The following is a 17,957-nucleotide window of genomic DNA, read 5'->3' as shown; positions in this document are numbered from 1 at the left end:
ATGTACACAACTTTCACGTTAACCCTTAAGAGAAGTTTCAACAGTTTATACATTGGCAGGTTCTACGTATTCTATTTTAATGTCGCGACTGGAGATAAAAATGTTACACAAATGAGCAAAACTGGTCAATTTGGGACTTCCGCCACAAACAAATAATTAGTGACATTTCCAAATATTCGCCACGCTTTACAAATGTATTATTTACTACAAGCTCTGGTGAGATGCCATCTTCAGCAAAATGTACGTGAAATTAGTTACTGTAAATACAATCTGTGCGGCACAGAGACAGAAATACACCACATGCCTAACTGGAGTCAGAGTTGGTAGTAATACTGTAGTATTTGTGTATGAATGGGAGTCTTCTGGGCTGCATATAAGGGAAACAGTAAAAATCCTGATGAACAATAGGCCTCAGCCCCTAGGAGAGTGCAAGAGAACCTGCCACGCCCTGGCTACTTTTCCCCCACTTCACAACTGCCACTTCAATGTGAGGAGCTTAGGGGGGATGGAAACTGAATGCGGAACACGGATCTCAGTCTCGCGATCCCTCTGAGCTCAAGCACAGTGCTAGGACATGTCAGTAGGGACCACCACAACCTGTTAGAGCCACCAAGAGAACCATATGATACCTCTAGCACCGATTGACTATATATATATATATATATATATATATATATATATATATATTATATATAAATATATATATATGAACAGATGGCATTCTCGTGTATAAAAGTGATTGTAGGTGCTTGTCCCATAATAAGCAGATAGACAAAAGTATCCTCACCGGGCAGACTTTGTAGCAGGCTTTCCAGAAAGAACGAGACCGCACATCAGGCAACCTGAATTCCAAGATGTATTGCAGGTAAGTGGCACAAACACCCGACGTTTCGGTCCAGTTTGTAGGACCGAAACGTTGGGTGTTTGTACCACTTACCTGCAATACATCTTGGAATTCAGGTTGCCTGGTGTGTGGTCTCGTTATTTCTGGAAAGCCTGCTACAAAGTCTGCCCCATATAGTTACTGGAGTAATAATTATGATTCAACATTTAATTATTATTCAATTGAATTTATATAGTCACAATATAGTAAATATTGCTTTTGTGTGCGGTATGATGAACACATTTAGTAAGGTTAATACCCTGGTTAAGTTCTGCCTTGCGTCTGTGTCAAAAGCTTAGGTTCCAAGTGCAGGCCCATGTACTAAAATATATAAGGGAATGCCGGCTCTCTAATTCTTTATATGAAAATGACAGCTGGGGCGACCAAGACGGATCGCGTGTACTCAGATTTGCAATTCTAAGGACGTTCTCTCCAAAGGATCCATTAAAACCAGATTTAAATGGAGTTACCATGGGGTTGGTATGTCTTTACAACTACAGGCTAGCAAGAATTAAATGTTTTGTACAGTATGTGTTGGTGTACAAACCAATGTACGTGGTTGTTATAATGATATTCTACACATTTTTACATGTAACCAGTTGCAGATACATTAATTTCACCCACAAATTACATTTAATATGTATATATCTGAGGGGTTATCTGGAATATGATGGTGCTGGTTAAGTACTTGGAGAGACTTATGGAGTCTTTTATACTCTGATTAAAGTCGAAATAAATGAAAGTCCTCGATTTCAGGTCATAAATGTGTCCCCGGTCAAGGGAAAGTGATAAACAATCAAGACACTCCCCTACAGACTTGTAAAGGTATTTAGAGACCCGTTTTGTGGTTGATCCCTTTCATACACTCAAGCATCTACGTGACATTTATCAACATGGCTTTCTTTCTATTGTACTCTTTTTCCATAGGAGAAATTCTCTACCCGCAGATTAGTGAAGTGCTCAGGGACGAGAATGCGGTAAACACTCCCTAATTGGAATGCATGTTAAATGTGGTGAGAGATAATATAATGTGTACAGTTGCATTTATGCTTGTACTGTACTTCTTTTACATCTGACATTCAGCTCTCGTGACATGTTTTACAGGAACATTTATCACGACTCCATATATTAACCAAACTGTGATGGTAATAACAACAGCCAAACCAGGATTTGATACTAAACATTGTGCCTTTAAAAACAAAAAACAGAAACAATGCACATTTATGCTTTCAAACAAATAGTTAAGAAATGAAAAAACACATGGATTTTTACTGGCTGCTCAACAGCTAAATCAGGTTTCAAATTAAACTAAGGAGTACTGAAGAAAGCTTATGTTACTAAATCCTTTGTTCCATTTTTTAGAAGTTACCGTCATTTCACCATACCTGGTGTTGGTCCTTTGTACTCTTCTAGGTGAGCTCCAAGTATTGGGACCTCTTGGGCTCCAGCTGTATCCCCTCTGAGCCAAAGAACCTTGAAGCAGAATGAAAATTCATATACCGAGATTTGGTCATAGGAATGACAGGCTGTCGTAATTTACTTCTGTTGTAAACATGTTGTTTTCATTGGAATTAGACAGTCAATACACATTTGAAGTGAGATAATATCATAGGTAAGTTGGCAAGAGAAAACTGTGCTGTGATGAGTAACAAAATAATACCTATAACAGAAAACCTGCTGCACTGCACCTTCCTATATCGATGTTCTCTCTTGGTCATCATACCATAAATATGTCAGTATATCTACTCGTTCCATACTCAAAAATAATTCAAAACGTGTGTGAAGTCTGCTTCTCAACAGGTTAACTACAGATTTGACAATCAATTAGGTAAGATTGTTTTTCTCTGTACCTGTTCCCAAATCTCTGTCACCCAGAGTACACCAAATTATTGTAAAATGAACTTGCACTGCAAATTGATAATGAAATACATTGCTAAGTGTTCTAAACAACTTACCAGAGGCACTTGGACTCAGAGATAATGTACGATTTGAAAGAGCAGGATATTCATTCTGCAAATCAAATAGTTCTATATTATGCAAAGCACAGACTTATTATTTCTTACCTTAACTACTAAACATTGCTAATAAACATTATTTGAATTTAAACCGGTCACCAAAAGAACAGGAAATTTGGCATACTTTCTAGGAGCACGTGCCGTCCGACTTAAGAATGTAAACTGGCGATGCAATAAGGATTAAGCAATATAACATTGTCTCTTCAACTTTGTTAGCCCTTCACAGTTTAAAGTACAAAATTGAGACCACTGCAACATTAAAAAAAAAAAAAAAAGCTGTGTGTGCTGAGCACGCGCATAGTAAGTGAAACTTCTTTGACTTTTGTCACAGAAATTGTATTTGTGTTGGTGATGTTTTAATTAAAAATCAAAATACAATTTCAGTTACAAAACGCAAATAAATTTGACTTAGAATGCGCGTGCTCGGCACACATCCCATGTATTAGCTATTTGCACTAAGTGTGAATTCCTTGTGTGTATGTGTGTCAGTGTGTGTGTCAGTCAGTCAGTCAGTCAGTCAGTGTGTGTGTGTGTATGTCAGTCAGTCAGTCAGTGTGTGTGTCAGTCAGTGTGTGTGTGTGTGTCAGTCAGTGTGTGTGTATGTGTGTCAGTCAGTGTGTATGTGTAAGTCAGTGTGTGTGTCAGTCAGTGTTTGGGTGGGTCAGAGTGTGCGGGGGGGTGTGGGTGAGTCAGTCAGTGTGCGGGGAGGGGTGGGTGAGTCAGTCAGTGTGCGGGGAGGGGTGGGTCAGTCAGTCAGTGTGTGGGGAGGTGTGGGTGAGTCAGTCAGTGTGCGGGGAGGGGTGGGTCAGTCAGTCAGTGTGCGGGGAGGTGTGGGTGGGTCAGTCAGTCAGTGTGCGGGGAGGTGTGGGTGGGTCAGTCAGTCAGTGTGCGGGGAGGTGTGGGTGGGTCAGTCAGTCAGTGTGCGGGGAGGTGTGGGTGGGTCAGTCAGTCAGTGTGCGGGGAGGTGTGGGTGGGTCAGTCAGTCAGTGTGCGGGGAGGTGTGGGTGGGTCAGTCAGTCAGTGTGCGGGGAGGTGTGGGTGGGTCAGTCAGTCAGTGTGCGGGGAGGTGTGGGTGGGTCAGTCAGTCAGTGTGCGGGGAAGTGTGGGTGGGTGGGTCAGTCAGTCAGTGTGCGGGGAAGTGTGGGTGGGTGGGTCAGTCAGTCATTGTGCGTGGAGGTGTGTGTGGGTGGGTCAGTCAGACAGACAGTGTGCGGGGAGGTGTGGGTGGGTCAGTCAGTGAGTGTGCGGGGAGGTGTGGGTGGGTCAGTCAGTCAGTGTGCGGGGAGGTGTGGGTGGGTCAGTCAGTCAGTGTGCGGGGAGGTGTGGGTGGGTCAGTCAGTCAGTGTGCGGGGAGGTGTGGGTGGGTCAGTCAGTCAGTGTGCGGGGAGGTGTGGGTGGGTCAGTCAGTCAGTGTGCGGGGAGGTGTGGGTGGGTCAGTCAGTCAGTGTGCGGGGAAGTGTGGGTGGGTGGGTCAGTCAGTCAGTGTGCGGGGAAGTGTGGGTGGGTGGGTCAGTCAGTCATTGTGCGTGGAGGTGTGTGTGGGTGGGTCAGTCAGACAGACAGTGTGCGGGGAGGTGTGGGTGGGTCAGTCAGTGAGTGTGCGGGGAGGTGTGGGTGGGTCAGTCAGTCAGTCAGTGTGCGGGGAGGTGTGGGTCAGTCAGTCAGTCAGTGTGCGGGGAGGTGTGGGTGGGTCAGTCAGTGTGTGGGGGGGTGGGTGGGTCAGTCAGTGTGTCAGTCAGTGTGTGGGGGGGGGTGGGTGGGTCAGTCAGTGTGTGGGGGGGGGTGGGTGGGTCAGTCAGTGTGTGGGGGGTTCAGTCAGTGTGTGGGGGGCGGGGGTGGGTGGGTCAGTCAGTGTGTGGGGGGGTGGGTGGGTCAGTCAGTGTGTGGGGGGGGTGGGTGGGTCAGTCAGTGTGTGGGGGGGTGGGTGAGTCAGTGTGTAGGGGGGTGGGTGGGTCAGTCAGTGTGTGTTCAGTCAGTGTGTGGGGGGGTGGGTGGGTCAGTCAGTGTGGGGGGGGGTGGGTGGGTCAGTCAGTGTGTGGGGGGGGGTGGGTGGGTCAGTCAGTGTGTGGGGGGGGTAGGTGGGTCAGTCAGTGTGTGGGGGGTGGGTGGGTCAGTCAGTGTGTGGGGGGGGGGTGGGTGGGTCAGTCAGTCAGTGTGCGGGGAGGTGTGGGTGGGTCAGTCAGTCAGTGTGTGGGGAGGTGTGGGTGGGTCAGTCAGTCAGTGTGCGGGGAGGTGTGGGTGGGTCAGTCAGTCAGTGTGCGGGGAGGTGTGGGTGGGTCAGTCAGTCAGTGTGCGGGGAGGTGTGGGTGGGTCAGTCAGTCAGTGTGCGGGGAGGTGTGGGTGGGTCAGTCAGTCAGTGTGCGGGGAGGTGTGGGTGGGTCAGTCAGTCAGTGTGCGGGGAGGTGTGGGTGGGTCAGTCAGTCAGTGTGCGGGGAAGTGTGGGTGGGTGGGTCAGTCAGTCAGTGTGCGGGGAAGTGTGGGTGGGTGGGTCAGTCAGTCATTGTGCGTGGAGGTGTGTGTGGGTGGGTCAGTCAGACAGACAGTGTGCGGGGAGGTGTGGGTGGGTCAGTCAGTCAGTGTGCGGGGAGGTGTGGGTGGGTCAGTCAGTCAGTCAGTGTGCGGGGAGGTGTGGGTGGGTCAGTCAGTGTGTGGGGGGGTGGGTGGGTCAGTCAGTGTGTGGGGGGGTGGGTGGGTCAGTCAGTGTGTGGGGGGGGGGTGGGTGGCTCAGTCAGTGTGTGGGGGGGGGTGGGTGGGTCAGTCAGTGTGTGGGGGGTTCAGTCAGTGTGTGGGGGGGGTGGGTGGGTCAGTCAGTGTGTGGGGGGGTGGGTGGGTCAGTCAGTGTGTGGGGGGGTGGGTGGGTCAGTCAGTGTGTGGGGGGGTGGGTGAGTCAGTGTGTGGGGGGGTGGGTGGGTCAGTCAGTGTGTGGGGGGGGTGGGTGGGTCAGTCAGTGTGGGGGGGGGGTTGGTGGGTCAGTCAGTGTGTGGGGGGGGGGTGGGGGGGTCAGTCAGTGTGTGGGGGGGTGGGTGGGTCAGTCAGTGTGTGGGGGGGTGGGTGGGTCAGTCAGTGTGTGGGGGGGGGGGGTGGGGGGGTCAGTCAGTGTGTGGGGGGGGTGGGTGCGTCAGTCAGTGTGTGTGGGGGGGGGGGGGGTCAGTCAGTGTGTGGGGGGGGTGGGTGGGTCAGTCAGTGTGTGGGGGTGGGTGGGTCAGTCAGTGTGTGGGGGGGTGGGTGGGTCAGTCAGTGTGTGGGGGGGGTGGGTCAGTCAGTGTGTGGGGGGGGGGTGGGTGGGTCAGTCAGTGTGTGGGTCAGTCACTGTGGGTGGGGTGTGGGTGGGTCAGTCAGTGTGTGGGGGGGGGGTGGGTCAGTCAGTGTGTGTCGGGGGGTGGGTTCAGTCAGTGTGTGTGTGGGGGGGGGGGGTCAGTCTGTGTGTGTGGGGGGGGGGTCAGTCAGTGTGTGTGGGGGGGGGGCGGGTGGGTCAGTCAGTGTGTGGGGGGGGGTGGGTGGGTCAGTCAGTGTGTGGGGGGGGTGGGTGGGTCAGTCAGTGTGTGGGGGGGGGTCAGTCAGTGTGTGGGGGGGTGGGTGGGTCAGTCAGTGTGTGGGGGGGGTGGGGGGGTCAGTCAGTGACGGGGGGGGGTGGGTGGGTCAGTCAGTGTGTGGGGGGGGTGTGGGGGTCAGTCAGTGTGTGGGGGGGGTGGGGGGGGTCAGTCAGTGTGTGTGGGGGGGGTCAGTCAGTGGGTGGGGTCAGTCAGTGTGTGGGGGAGGGGGTCAGTGAGTGTGTGGGGGTGTGTGTCAGTGTGTGTGTCAGTCAGTGTGTATGTGTGTGTGTGTATGTGAGTCAGTGTGTGTGTATGTGAGTCAGTACAGTATGTGTGTATGTGTCAGTGTGTATGTGTCAGTGTGTATGTATGTGTGTGTGTGTGTGTGTGTCCTGCCCCCCTTTCTCCTGACTCTCCCCAGCACACTTGTCCTCCCCCCAGCACACTTGTCCTCCCCCCAGCACCCTTATCCTTTCCCTGCACCCAGACCCTTTCAGCATTCCCCCCCCCCCCCATTCCTACCAGATCGCGGCACAGAGGAGATGGAGGCAGTGTCGGCGGGGGGAGAGGGAGAAGCGCGTCATCGTCAGCTGGAGCCAACTCGGAGGCTTCTGATGGTGCTGTGGGGGACGTGGGGGACGCAGCGCACTCATCACCCCCCTCCTCCCCCCCCGTTTCCGGAGCAGTTCTATGCCTCGGCCGGGGCATGCACCGGGAGGAGAGGCCGCAGGAGATCAGTGCCTGCATAGAGCCCCGGGGAGCAGTGTGGGCTTCAGTGTCCCTGTGAGGAGAGTCATGGCGTCTCGAGCGTCGCCATGACTACCGGGCATGCGCAGCATATCAATGGGCGGGGAACGGGCGGGGAATCAGCGGCGCCGTCACAACTGCGCATGCGCGGCATGGCAGCGGCCGTTAGGAGCGCCGCATTTGTCACGATGTGTGGGGGGGGTGGGGCTGGGGGGGGGAGGGGGCTTAGGGGGGGGAGCGATTAGGAGCGGCGCCGGCGGCGATCTGATTTGTGGAGCGGGTGTGATGTCAGTGTTGGGGTCGGGCTGAGCCAGAACACAGCCCGGCCTCAACTGCCAGCACTGACGTCACATCCGTTTCATTTCTGTCTCCACAATTCTTTTTTGCCCCATCACGAATGAGGTGCCACTAAGGAAGTTTCACTTCAAAAAAAGTTTGCACTCACTATAATCAGTTTTTCTCAACAATCTTCTCAGGACAACTCAAATGTTAGGAATAACAAATTAATTACCAAGCATGTGTGCAATTATATTAAATATGAATGTGTGATGGATATAACCAGCCAATAGCCTAGCTAAGGTGCCCAAGTGAGAAGATTGAGAGAAAGTGTCGCAGACACACACAATTACAAGTTGCTATAAAACTACTTCAGAGCAATTTGCAGTCAGCTCTGAAGTGGGATCCAGCAGAACTTTCTAATGCACTAATTTGCACAGAACGATAGCCTACAAAGTGAAAAAAGATCCCAGCTCTGCAAGCTGAGGCAAAGAGACTAGTAACAGGCACTGGCATTCACGGACCGTTCTACTCCAAAAAGCTCAAATGGCTAAAATTCAACTAAAGCGTATTTTTGGAACAAAGGATCAGAGTTACAGTTTTGATTTGATTCAATAAGGTGGGTGGGGAGGGAGAGAACCCATACACTGCACTATATCCAGGAGGAAGATTAGAAAACAGACTTTGGCTTAGTCAGTATGCACTCTGTTCTAGAACCATAACAGTAAAATACATTTGCAAGACCAAAAAGGCAGATTGACTTACTGGATAATGACTAGAGTTGCCATTGTACGAGGCTTCGAAAACACTCTCAGTCATGCCAGTCCTTTCCCACTGGGGACACCGGTTTGCTATATAATAAGATTGTGGCTGCAATGCACCCGACATATGGCTTTCTGGTATACTTCTGTGCCTTTTAAGCTTTGAAAAAGACAGATCATCACTTGCTGCCCTTTTACGTCTGCTTGACACTGGTGAATTGATCAGAGCATTTACAGTTTCTGATACTTGCGTTTCTTGGCTAATTGCGTTTAGGATTCTTCGCCTGGGCAAAAACATCGGATGTGGATCCCCTAAAACTAGTTTCCTGTACACGGTTTTAAGTTCTGAACTGGTTTTAGCAGGACTTTTCACTATAGGAAATGTGGAAAAAGAATGCCTTCTTCTTATGGTGCCTTGAATCTCTTTGGGCCACATAATCAGCCCTACATGGTTAGAAGTCTGTGCTGGTGACTTTATCTCACAATTCTCCAGCTTCCTTTGATTCAGCAACGCCGCAGACAACAGTTTTGATGGCGATTCACCAACTTGATAGCTTTCTCTTGGACCCAATAATGAAGAACATGGAAGTACACATCTGGTAAACCATGCGTCACTTTTACGCAAACATTCTGGCCTTGATGCGATGCCGCTCTCATTACAGATTTCGTTAGTAAAAGTCTGGTCTGTGGGAAGGGTATGTGACAAAAAAGAAGCTTGCAGTAGATTCGGCTTTGCAACTTGAAGACTTTGTTCTGTGTAAGGATCTCTGGAGCACAAGCTCCTCTGCCCACGTTCAGCAATACCGGAATTGTTCAAATCGCTTGTATCTTCAGGTCTCCAAGGCATGTGGGAATTTGCCTCATAATTAACAGTGCAACACGCTTTCTCTTTCTTAGAAATTGGGCCCAGCAGTGACTTTGAAAGCCTGGATGTGGGAATCTCTCTTTTTACTCTGGTAAGATCTGTCTTGTGCTTGTTAGCGTACCAAACATTGCGTCTGTAGTATTGAAGTACATTAACGGCTGCCCATTTTTTGCTTTGGATTTCCATCAGTCTGCTGAAAAATTGTATCATATTCGGATAAAAGTCAGCAAGAGTGACATCCCCGAATTCAGAGAAATTAGAGTCGTTACAGTCCACAGATTCTGGCTTATCTGTTTCACTGTCCTCCCCTTCCGTAAAACAAAGTGTCTGCTTACATGCTCCTGCTGTACTATCCGACGCCAACTGTCTATTGTGTCTACCAATAAATCTTTTCAGTTGTGTGGCAATGGAGACTTTTAGAGGAGAAGCAAAAGAACGGGAAGCATTGGTACTTTTATGTTCAAGATATCCAAGAGAAATATCTTCTCTGTTACCTGGAAAATGAAAATTTATAACGTTATCAATTACATTTTAAAGATCTAAAAAAAGTCAATAATTGTTCAGCTTTAACACTGTGTATTTATTCTGCAGTTGTTTTTGTAACTGGATTGGACAAGTCCCATGACCTGCATTATTTTCAGCTCTGTGACCTCCTAGTTCCAGACATACCTTCGGTGAAGTTACCGCTGTGGAAGCAGGAGATTTAAATGGCCATGATTCCAGCTTCCTATTGGCCTGCGATTTGAACGGACATTTAATTTCCCTGGAGGCTTTATACCAGTAATTTGCACCAGCATATAGTAAGATTCAGCTCCGGGGAACTCCCCAAAACTAATAAAAACCAGCCGGGTTTGCCGCGAGATCTTTGATAGATGTACAATGTTCTGTTACGTATGCTGTAGAATAGGGGCTAGTGAATATATTCTGTCATGATGTAACAATGTGACAAAACATTGACATAATGCTAACTCAGATCACACAAGCTTTCCATCTGCAATGACACACCCTCTGTGAAGTGAAGTAATGCACCATTATAACAGTGACGTCACTTCCATTCACATAAATGAAAGTTAATGCACCATTGATTGTACAGTACAGCACATTGCTTCTCACCATAAAAGAGACCGCAGTTCCTAAACAACCAACTGGACAAGACAGATATCAGATTTTTCAGTGAATGGTTTCCAAATCAACCAATTTTGTCTACAAGGTCCTTGAGCAATCTACCAAACATTACTATACAGATGCAGCCTTGGTCGTATCAGGTAGAATAAACCCACTGAAAGCAGCCATGGTTTTTACGGTTCGTTCCCCGAGCCGCAGCGTTTTGCTTTTCTTCACACAGCTCTGGCGATAGTAATACTGGCTACATCTGTATCCAATACAAAGGCAGAGAATGGCGGGGGAGGGGGGCATTTTTTATTACCGTGTTTATTTTTCATTGGCGAAACTTTTACAGAAAAATATTTTTCTCCTGTGCGTTCAACCTACAAAAAAAAGAAAAGAAAAAGATAATAGATCACGTCCTAACTAAGGCCTCGTCCAGGCTCTTCGCTTGCGTGCTGAGGCGCAGGGAAAGCGTTGTCTTTCCCTGGCCTTGCGGTTGCTTGCCCTGCGCTCCGTCAGGGGGCGGGCCAGTTCCGTCACGGAGCTGGTCCGCCCTCATTGGGCGAACCGCTCACGTGACCGGCAAGCGCTTGATTTTTTTGGATTTTTAAAATTGGGTAAGACCTACGGTTCCGCGCGCTTGCGGAAGCGTAAGCGAGCCCCTACTGAAGCCGCTCTAATTGCGACTGTAGGGGCTCAGTGCTGAACGGGAGCGCGCGTCAGCATGCTTCAGCAAGCAAGTGCTTACCATGGACGAGGCCTAAAGGTGTAATTAGCAGTGACATCTACAAGTCATACTCTACATTTTACTTGCCAATTTCCTATCAAATGGCAGAAAAGCCAATTGGCTACAGATCATAGAATTTACTTAGTAAAAAGTCATTTATTTATAAAGAGATAATATTTAGCAGCGCAGTACAACGGGCTGTGAAAGACCATAACAATAAAATGACATTAACAGACAATAAGCAAGGAGGGCCTTGCTCAAAGGATACAGTCCAAAACGTGAGGGCGTGCAAGTTACAGTGGGGAAGAAAAAAGGAAGGGTGTGTGCCGAGCATGCGCGTTCTAAGTGAAACTTCTTTGTGTTTTGTCACTGACATTGTATTTTGATTGTTATGATTTTGATTGAATTAAAGACTTGAGTATAATTTTTTTTCCTGCAGAAATTTCCATAATACCAGTTGGAAAAGATGATACAATTGACTTATGATAACTAAAGTAAGATATACAGGTAAACCCCGTTATAGCGCGACCCGTTATAACGCGGTTTTCACGTGGCTCCCGTTTAAAAATAAATAAATATATAAATCAAAATTTTTTTTTACATGTTTTTTTGCACACTGCACGCTTCACACTGCACACACTGCACACACTGCACACACACTCTCACTGCACACACACACACTCTCACTGCACACACACACTCACTGCACACACACTCTCACTGCACCACTGCACACACTCACAGGACACTACATACTCACAGGACACTGCACACACTGACTGCACACTGCACACACACTGCACACACTCACAGGACACTGCACACACTCACAGGACACTGCACACTGCACACACTCACAGGACACTGCACACACTCACAGGACACTGCACACACTCACAGGACACTGCACACACTCACAGGATACTGCACACTGCACACACATTCACAGGACACTGCACACACACTCACAGGACACTGCACAGCACACACACTCACAGGACACTGCACAGCACACACACTGACAGGACACTGCACAGTACACACACTCACAGGACACTGCACAGCACACACACTCACAGGACACACACACTCTCTCCCTCTCCCCCCCCCCCCCCCACACACAGGATAGAATGTCTGTGGTGTAGAGCAGGAGAAGCTATCAGGAACACAGACACACAGACACACAGCTCTCTTCCTAGACAGGGCAGGCTCCCCTGGCGTCCCTGAAAAGTTTGCGAGTGAGAGCAGGAGAAGCTGCTGTGCGGGTGATCAGTGGACATGTGAGTAAAATTGCCATGGAGAGAAGGCTGCAGCCCTGAGCCTCGCACTCTCCAAGCACTGCCTGCAGCTCTCTGACTGCTGGGGAGGAGGGAGGAGTAGCACAGTGCAGCACAGTGCGATGATGCGATCCCAGCTCTCCCCCCTCTGTAGACACGGAACCCCGGGCGCGGCGGCCATTTTTAAATTTGTTTAATTAATTAATTAATTTAATTAGCGCGACCCCGTTTGTAGCGCGGTCGGATCGGGTGGTCCCCGAGGACCGCGCTATAACGGGGTTTACCTGTATACATAATTTGGATTTTAAAGTATCTAAATGCCGATACTTTCAAAAGTCTTTCATTCAATCAAAATCATAAAAATCAAAATACAAATCAGTGACAAAACAAAGAAGTTTCACTTCGAACGCGCGTGATCGGCACACACTTTTTTTTTAAAACTCACTTCTATATTTTGCTTTCATTCAGGATTACCCATGTTGTCCTTAGTTACAGTATGTGATACATTTGTATTTTATTTATTATTCATCCTCATGCTTGTGTTGCTGGTTCTTTTCATTCATAAATTTTCAACACACATACTAAGTTTTTTTTTTCAATTATCCTTAGACCAGAAGTGTTTGTTTATTTAGACAGTTGCATACATTGTATTGTATTGTATTGTATTGTATGTCTTTATTTATATAGCGCCATTAGTGTACATAGCGCTTCACAGTAGTAATACATGTGGTAATCAAATAAATAACAGATAATATAAATAAAAGATCATGGGAATAAGTGCTTTAGACATAAAAGTAACATTTCGGAAGAGGAGTCCCTGCCCTGAGGAGCTTACATTCTAATTGGTAGGTAGGGAGAACGTACACAGACAGTAGGAGGGAGTTCTGGTAAGTGCGTCTGCAGGGGGCCAATCTTTATGTATCCTGTGTTCAGAATATCCACAGTGCTATTTATATGCTTCTTTAAGTAAGTGTGTCTTAAGGTGGGTCTTAAAGGTGGATAGAGAGGGTGCAAGTCGGGTACTGAGGGGAAGGGCATTCCAGAGGTGTGGGGCAGTCAGTGAAAAAGGTTTAAGGCGGGAGAGGGCTTTAGATACAAAGGGGGTAGAAAGTAGACATCCTTGAGCAGAACGCAAGAGTCGGGATGGTGCATAGCGAGAAATTAGGGCTGAGATGTAAGGAGGAGCAGAAAAGTGTAAAGCTTTAAAAGTGAGGAGAAGAATGGAGTGTGAGATGCGGGATTTGATCGGAAGCCAGGAGAGGGATTTCATGAGGGGAGATGCTGAGACAGATCTAGGAAAGAGTAGAGTGATTCTGGCAGCAGCATTTAGGATAGATTGTAGGGGAGACAGGTGAGAGGCAGGAAGGCCAGACAGCAGGAGGTTACAGTAATCAAGACGGGAGAGAATGAGGGCCTGAGTCAGAGTTTTAGCAGTCGAACAACAGAGGAAAGGGCGTATCTTAGTTATATTGCGGAGGAAAAAGCGACAAGTTTTAGAAATGTTTTGAATGTGAGGGGCGAATGTGAGAGAGGAGTCGAGTGTGACCCCTAGGCAGCGTGCTTGGGCTACTGGGTGAATGATTGTAGTTCCAACAGTAATGTGGAAGGAGGTAGTAGGGCCAGGTTTGGGAGGAAGTATGAGGAGCTCTGTTTTAGCCATGTTGAGTTTAAGGCGTCGGAGGGCCATCCAGGATGATATAGCAGAGAGACATTCAGAAACTTTGGTTTGTACAGCAGGTGTAAGGTCAGGTGTTGAAAAGTATATTTGTGTGTCGTCGGCAAAGAGGTGATAATTAAACCCAAAAGATGTTATTAGGTCACCTATAGAGAGTGTGTACAGAGAAAAGAGAAGAGGTCCCAGGACAGAGCCCTGGGGTACCCCCAAAGAGAGATCAAAAGAGGAGGAGGAGGTGTTAGCAGAAGAGACACTAAAAGTACGATGGGAGAGGTAGGATGAGATCCATGATAGAGCTTTGTTCCGAATACCTAGAGTATGGAGAATGTGGAGGAGAAGAGGGTGGTCCACGGTGTCAAATGCTGCAGAGAGGTCGAGTAATATGAGCAGAGTGTAATGACCTCTGTCTTTGGCAGCATGGAGGTCGTCAGTTATTTTGGTGAGGGCTGTTTCGGTGGAGTGAGCAGTGCGGAAGCCAGATTGTAGAGGGTCTAGGAGAGAATAGGTGTTGAGAAAATGGAGCAAGCGAGAGAATACAAGACGTTCAAGTAGTTTAGAGGCAAAAGGCATGAGGGAGACAGGTCGATAGTTAGAAAGACAGGTAGGGTCAAGCTTGCTGTTTTTGAGTAATGGTATGACTGTTGCATGTTTGAAGGAGGATGGAAAGGTTCCAGAGCAGAGGGAGGAGTTAAAAATGAGTGTAAGCGTAGGGATTATAGTAGGAGCTAGAGGTTTTAGGAGATGGGAGGGAATGGGGTCAAGAGGGCAAGTGGTAGAGGGAGAAGAGGAGATCAACAGCGACACATCCTCCTCTGAGACAGTGGAAAAAGACTCAAGGAAGGCAGGAGGAGAGTTAGGAAGAGGTGTAGGATGGGGGGAAGAAACAGAGGGGATGTTCTGCCGTATGGATTCCACCTTTTCCTTAAAATAGTCAGCAAAGTCCTGAGCGGAGATGGAAGAAGGAGAGGCAGCTGAGGGTGGTTTGAGTAGAGTATCAAAGACAGAGAACAGTCGGCGTGGGTTAGACTTGTGCATGTTGATTAGTGCAGAAAAGTAGGCTTGTTTAGCTTGCGAGAGGGCAGAGTTGAAACAGGATAGCATAAATTTGTAGTGAAGGAAGTCTGCGAGAGTGTGAGACTTCCTCCAGAGGCGTTCAGAGGAACGAGTGGAGGAACGCAGCATGCGCGTGTGGGAATTTAGCCAGGGTCTAGGGTTAGAAGGGCGAGGGCGGCAGAGAGAAAGCGGGGCATGTAGATCAAGAGACGAGGACAAGACAGAGTTGTACTTTCTTTCATACATACAATGAATTTAACAGATGGGTGTGTAATATCAATTGTTACTTCTTTATAAGCTCATGTTCTGCTCATTTAGAGGGCTATTGAATCACCTTTGATGAAGCGAGAATTTACCTCACAAAATGTGCCAGGTGTGCCATAAATAGTGGGAACACCATAGCAACGTTTCCCAACATCCAGCACATGTGCAAGCAGCTCTGGCTGTTTCTGCACATGCGTGAAAATGGGAAACCTCTTCTATGCATGCGTGAGGGTGGACGGCCGTTTACACGCATGCACAAGCGGCTCTGGTCGTTTCTGCGAATGCGGTGCTGGCCTCTGTTAGTTGTTTCTGCGCATGCACGATAATGGAAAAGTTCTTCAGCACATGCGCGAATGCCATCAGGCGTTTGTACGCATGTGGATGCAACTTTTGCCGCTTCTGCGCATGCACTCTGACTGCTCCTGCACAAGCGGTTCTGATGTCACCTGCGCATGCGGCGACCACTTCTGTGTATGCGCGGTGCAGCACCAGCAAATTACGTCACTTCCGTTACACATTTTCGCCTCCGTGAAGGAGATTTTGTCCTATGAGAATTTACTAGGTGCCATTAAAGTTTCACTTCAAAAGATGGGTGTGGTTGTAAAGACTACTATGAATCTAGCACAGGGGTGGGCAACTCCAGTCCTCAAGGGCCACCAACAGGTCTGGTATTAATGATATTCCTGCGTCAGCACAGGTGGCTCAGTCAAAAACTGCCACCTGCGCTGAAGCAGGGATATCCTTAATACCGGACCTGTTGGTGGCCCATGAGGATTGGAGTTGCCCACCCCTGAGCTAATGTGTGTTGCAGTAGAGGCAGGAATAAGCAGAGTAACATAACAGGAGGATGTTGAAAACCATTCTTCGAAGGAAGGCGTTTTTCAGACACCTTATGTGAAGGGTAAGGCAAATTTGATGTTCCAGGGTAGGTAGAAAATGTTTGGACCCGGCAGAGGTTTTGGATGCAAGTTGAGGAATAGGAGACTAAAAAGTGAGATATCATGGAAAATGTGTGTGTGGAAGAGTTGTTTGGAGAGAACTTGCAATGTGTACAGAGCAGTGGTTCTAAAATGTAAGATTCAAAAATATATACTTACGGCCAATGTTTTAGGAATTGCTCTTTCATTGAAGTGAACAATAATATCTACATCTGCAACATATTTTTTCCCAAGCTTCAGATCTGAAAAATGCACTAAAGGAGCATGATCCTGTTAAAAAAAAAAAAAAAATATATATATATATATATATATATATATATATATATATATATATATAGTATAGAATAGATCATGAAGCATATTTATATAATTTTTAAAAAAAAAGGGAAGAAGGGGAGGATTCAGCACCCACCTTCCGATTTCATTTTGGACAGACCATACTGTGCAGTGATATTTTGTGGATACCTCCCACGGGAAAATAGACCTTTAACTTGATCCAAAAAGTATGGGGTGTCACATAAATGGAATGATTTACTTAAATCTGCAGTTCAGGCTGCCGTTTTTTTTTAATGTATTTATTTTTTCATTTAATATGTGCATCAATAAAATCTGCACACTGACAAGTGATTAGCTAAGCTGCAGATCGATTGTTTCTCCTGTAATTAATCGCTGAAGATTTGGTTTTGGGGGTTCTTTACATCACCATTAGGGCAGCAGAAGATTCCCCAAGATGCAAAGTTCTGTGGGAAAGATCATGTGACCAGGCAGCCACTAGATACAATTGGTGTACTGCTAGAGAGGGCAAAAGGGGTATGCCAGAGCGTTTCAGAAGAGGAAGTGTGTGTGACTTTGTAAATGGTTGCTATAGAAACAAAAATGCTTGTTACATTATAATACATTAAAAATGTCTTTAAAAAATTGTTAAAAAAAAAAAAGGGCTACAAGTATTTTCTCATTGTACAGAACTGATTTATTAAAACAAACATACACGTAGGATATTGCTTGAACTGCAGCTTTAAACCCGTCCCCTGAGCTAAAATCTCACTTCTTTGTATTAACTAATTGCAACAACAAAATTGAAACAGAAAAAAAGCCCGTCTCTCAAAAACGAATTTTAAATAAATGGTTACATTGCGCAAACGTGGGAAATTCTGGTGGTCAGTTTGCCTCCAAACTGAAGATGGACTTCCTGTTTTTGTAAGCAACACATTCCACATCGGACAAAATAGCCACCATCCCTGGTTCAAATCCAAGCCTAAGGCTGGGTCCATAGAAGGGGAAGCAGGGCTGGACCGCGCTGACGCTGAGGCTCGCCTGCTGAAATCTGCGCGATTTCATGCCCATGCAGGCGAGCCAGCGGGCGCGATCGGAGGCGGGGGGAGACTGAGGGAGGCGGGGCAGTGACGTCGCTGGGCCAATCGCCCGCGACGCACCAATGTCAACGTCACGGCGCCGTGACATTGACGCTGCTCCGCGCTGATTGGTTGTTTTCAGCCGACAGCGCTCTGAAAAACAGCTTGGCTGTCGGCTGAAAAATCCAGCGCCTCAGCATGCCTGCGGACGCTCGCGTGAGCCCCCTCTCAAGGCATCCTCATTGAGGATGCAGGGGCTCAGCGCGGAGCGTATATATAAGAAAATAGATCAGGCAATTAAGTCACCAGCAAAACAATGTAATAAGTTAATAATGAATTTCACTGTATCCAATGAGGGAGCAGCAACAACTGAACCCTTTTAGGCACGCTAGATCGTGCGGGTAATCGCTGAGAGAGTTGTGCATCTTCATCTGCACATGAAAAAGAGATGCAGGGGTTTGTAAATCTCTGTACACTCAATTAT

General features: G+C 47.5%; 1 protein-coding gene across 1 annotated transcript in view; it reads right to left on the bottom strand.

Moving 5' to 3' along the window:
• Nucleotides 1-1,949: 1,949 nt before the first annotated feature.
• LOC142476751 (uncharacterized) overlaps nt 1,950-17,957 on the bottom strand; it is a 39,458-nt gene continuing 23,450 nt past the window's right edge. Inside the window, exons 7-12 of the mRNA XM_075581915.1 lie at nt 16,281-16,391; nt 10,507-10,567; nt 8,220-9,574; nt 2,839-2,893; nt 2,253-2,356; nt 1,950-2,072 (exon numbers count right to left, since the gene is read on the bottom strand). Of these exons, the coding sequence (XP_075438030.1) occupies nt 1,950-2,072; nt 2,253-2,356; nt 2,839-2,893; nt 8,220-9,574; nt 10,507-10,567; nt 16,281-16,391 (1,809 nt within the window). The remainder of the gene's footprint in view (nt 2,073-2,252; nt 2,357-2,838; nt 2,894-8,219; nt 9,575-10,506; nt 10,568-16,280; nt 16,392-17,957) is intronic.

This window comes from Ascaphus truei, unplaced genomic scaffold, assembly GCF_040206685.1.
Source record: "Ascaphus truei isolate aAscTru1 unplaced genomic scaffold, aAscTru1.hap1 HAP1_SCAFFOLD_170, whole genome shotgun sequence".
NCBI classification, from domain to species: domain Eukaryota; kingdom Metazoa; phylum Chordata; class Amphibia; order Anura; family Ascaphidae; genus Ascaphus; species Ascaphus truei.
Note: the sequence above shows the minus strand (reverse complement) of the source record. Positions and strands in the feature narration are given on the sequence as shown.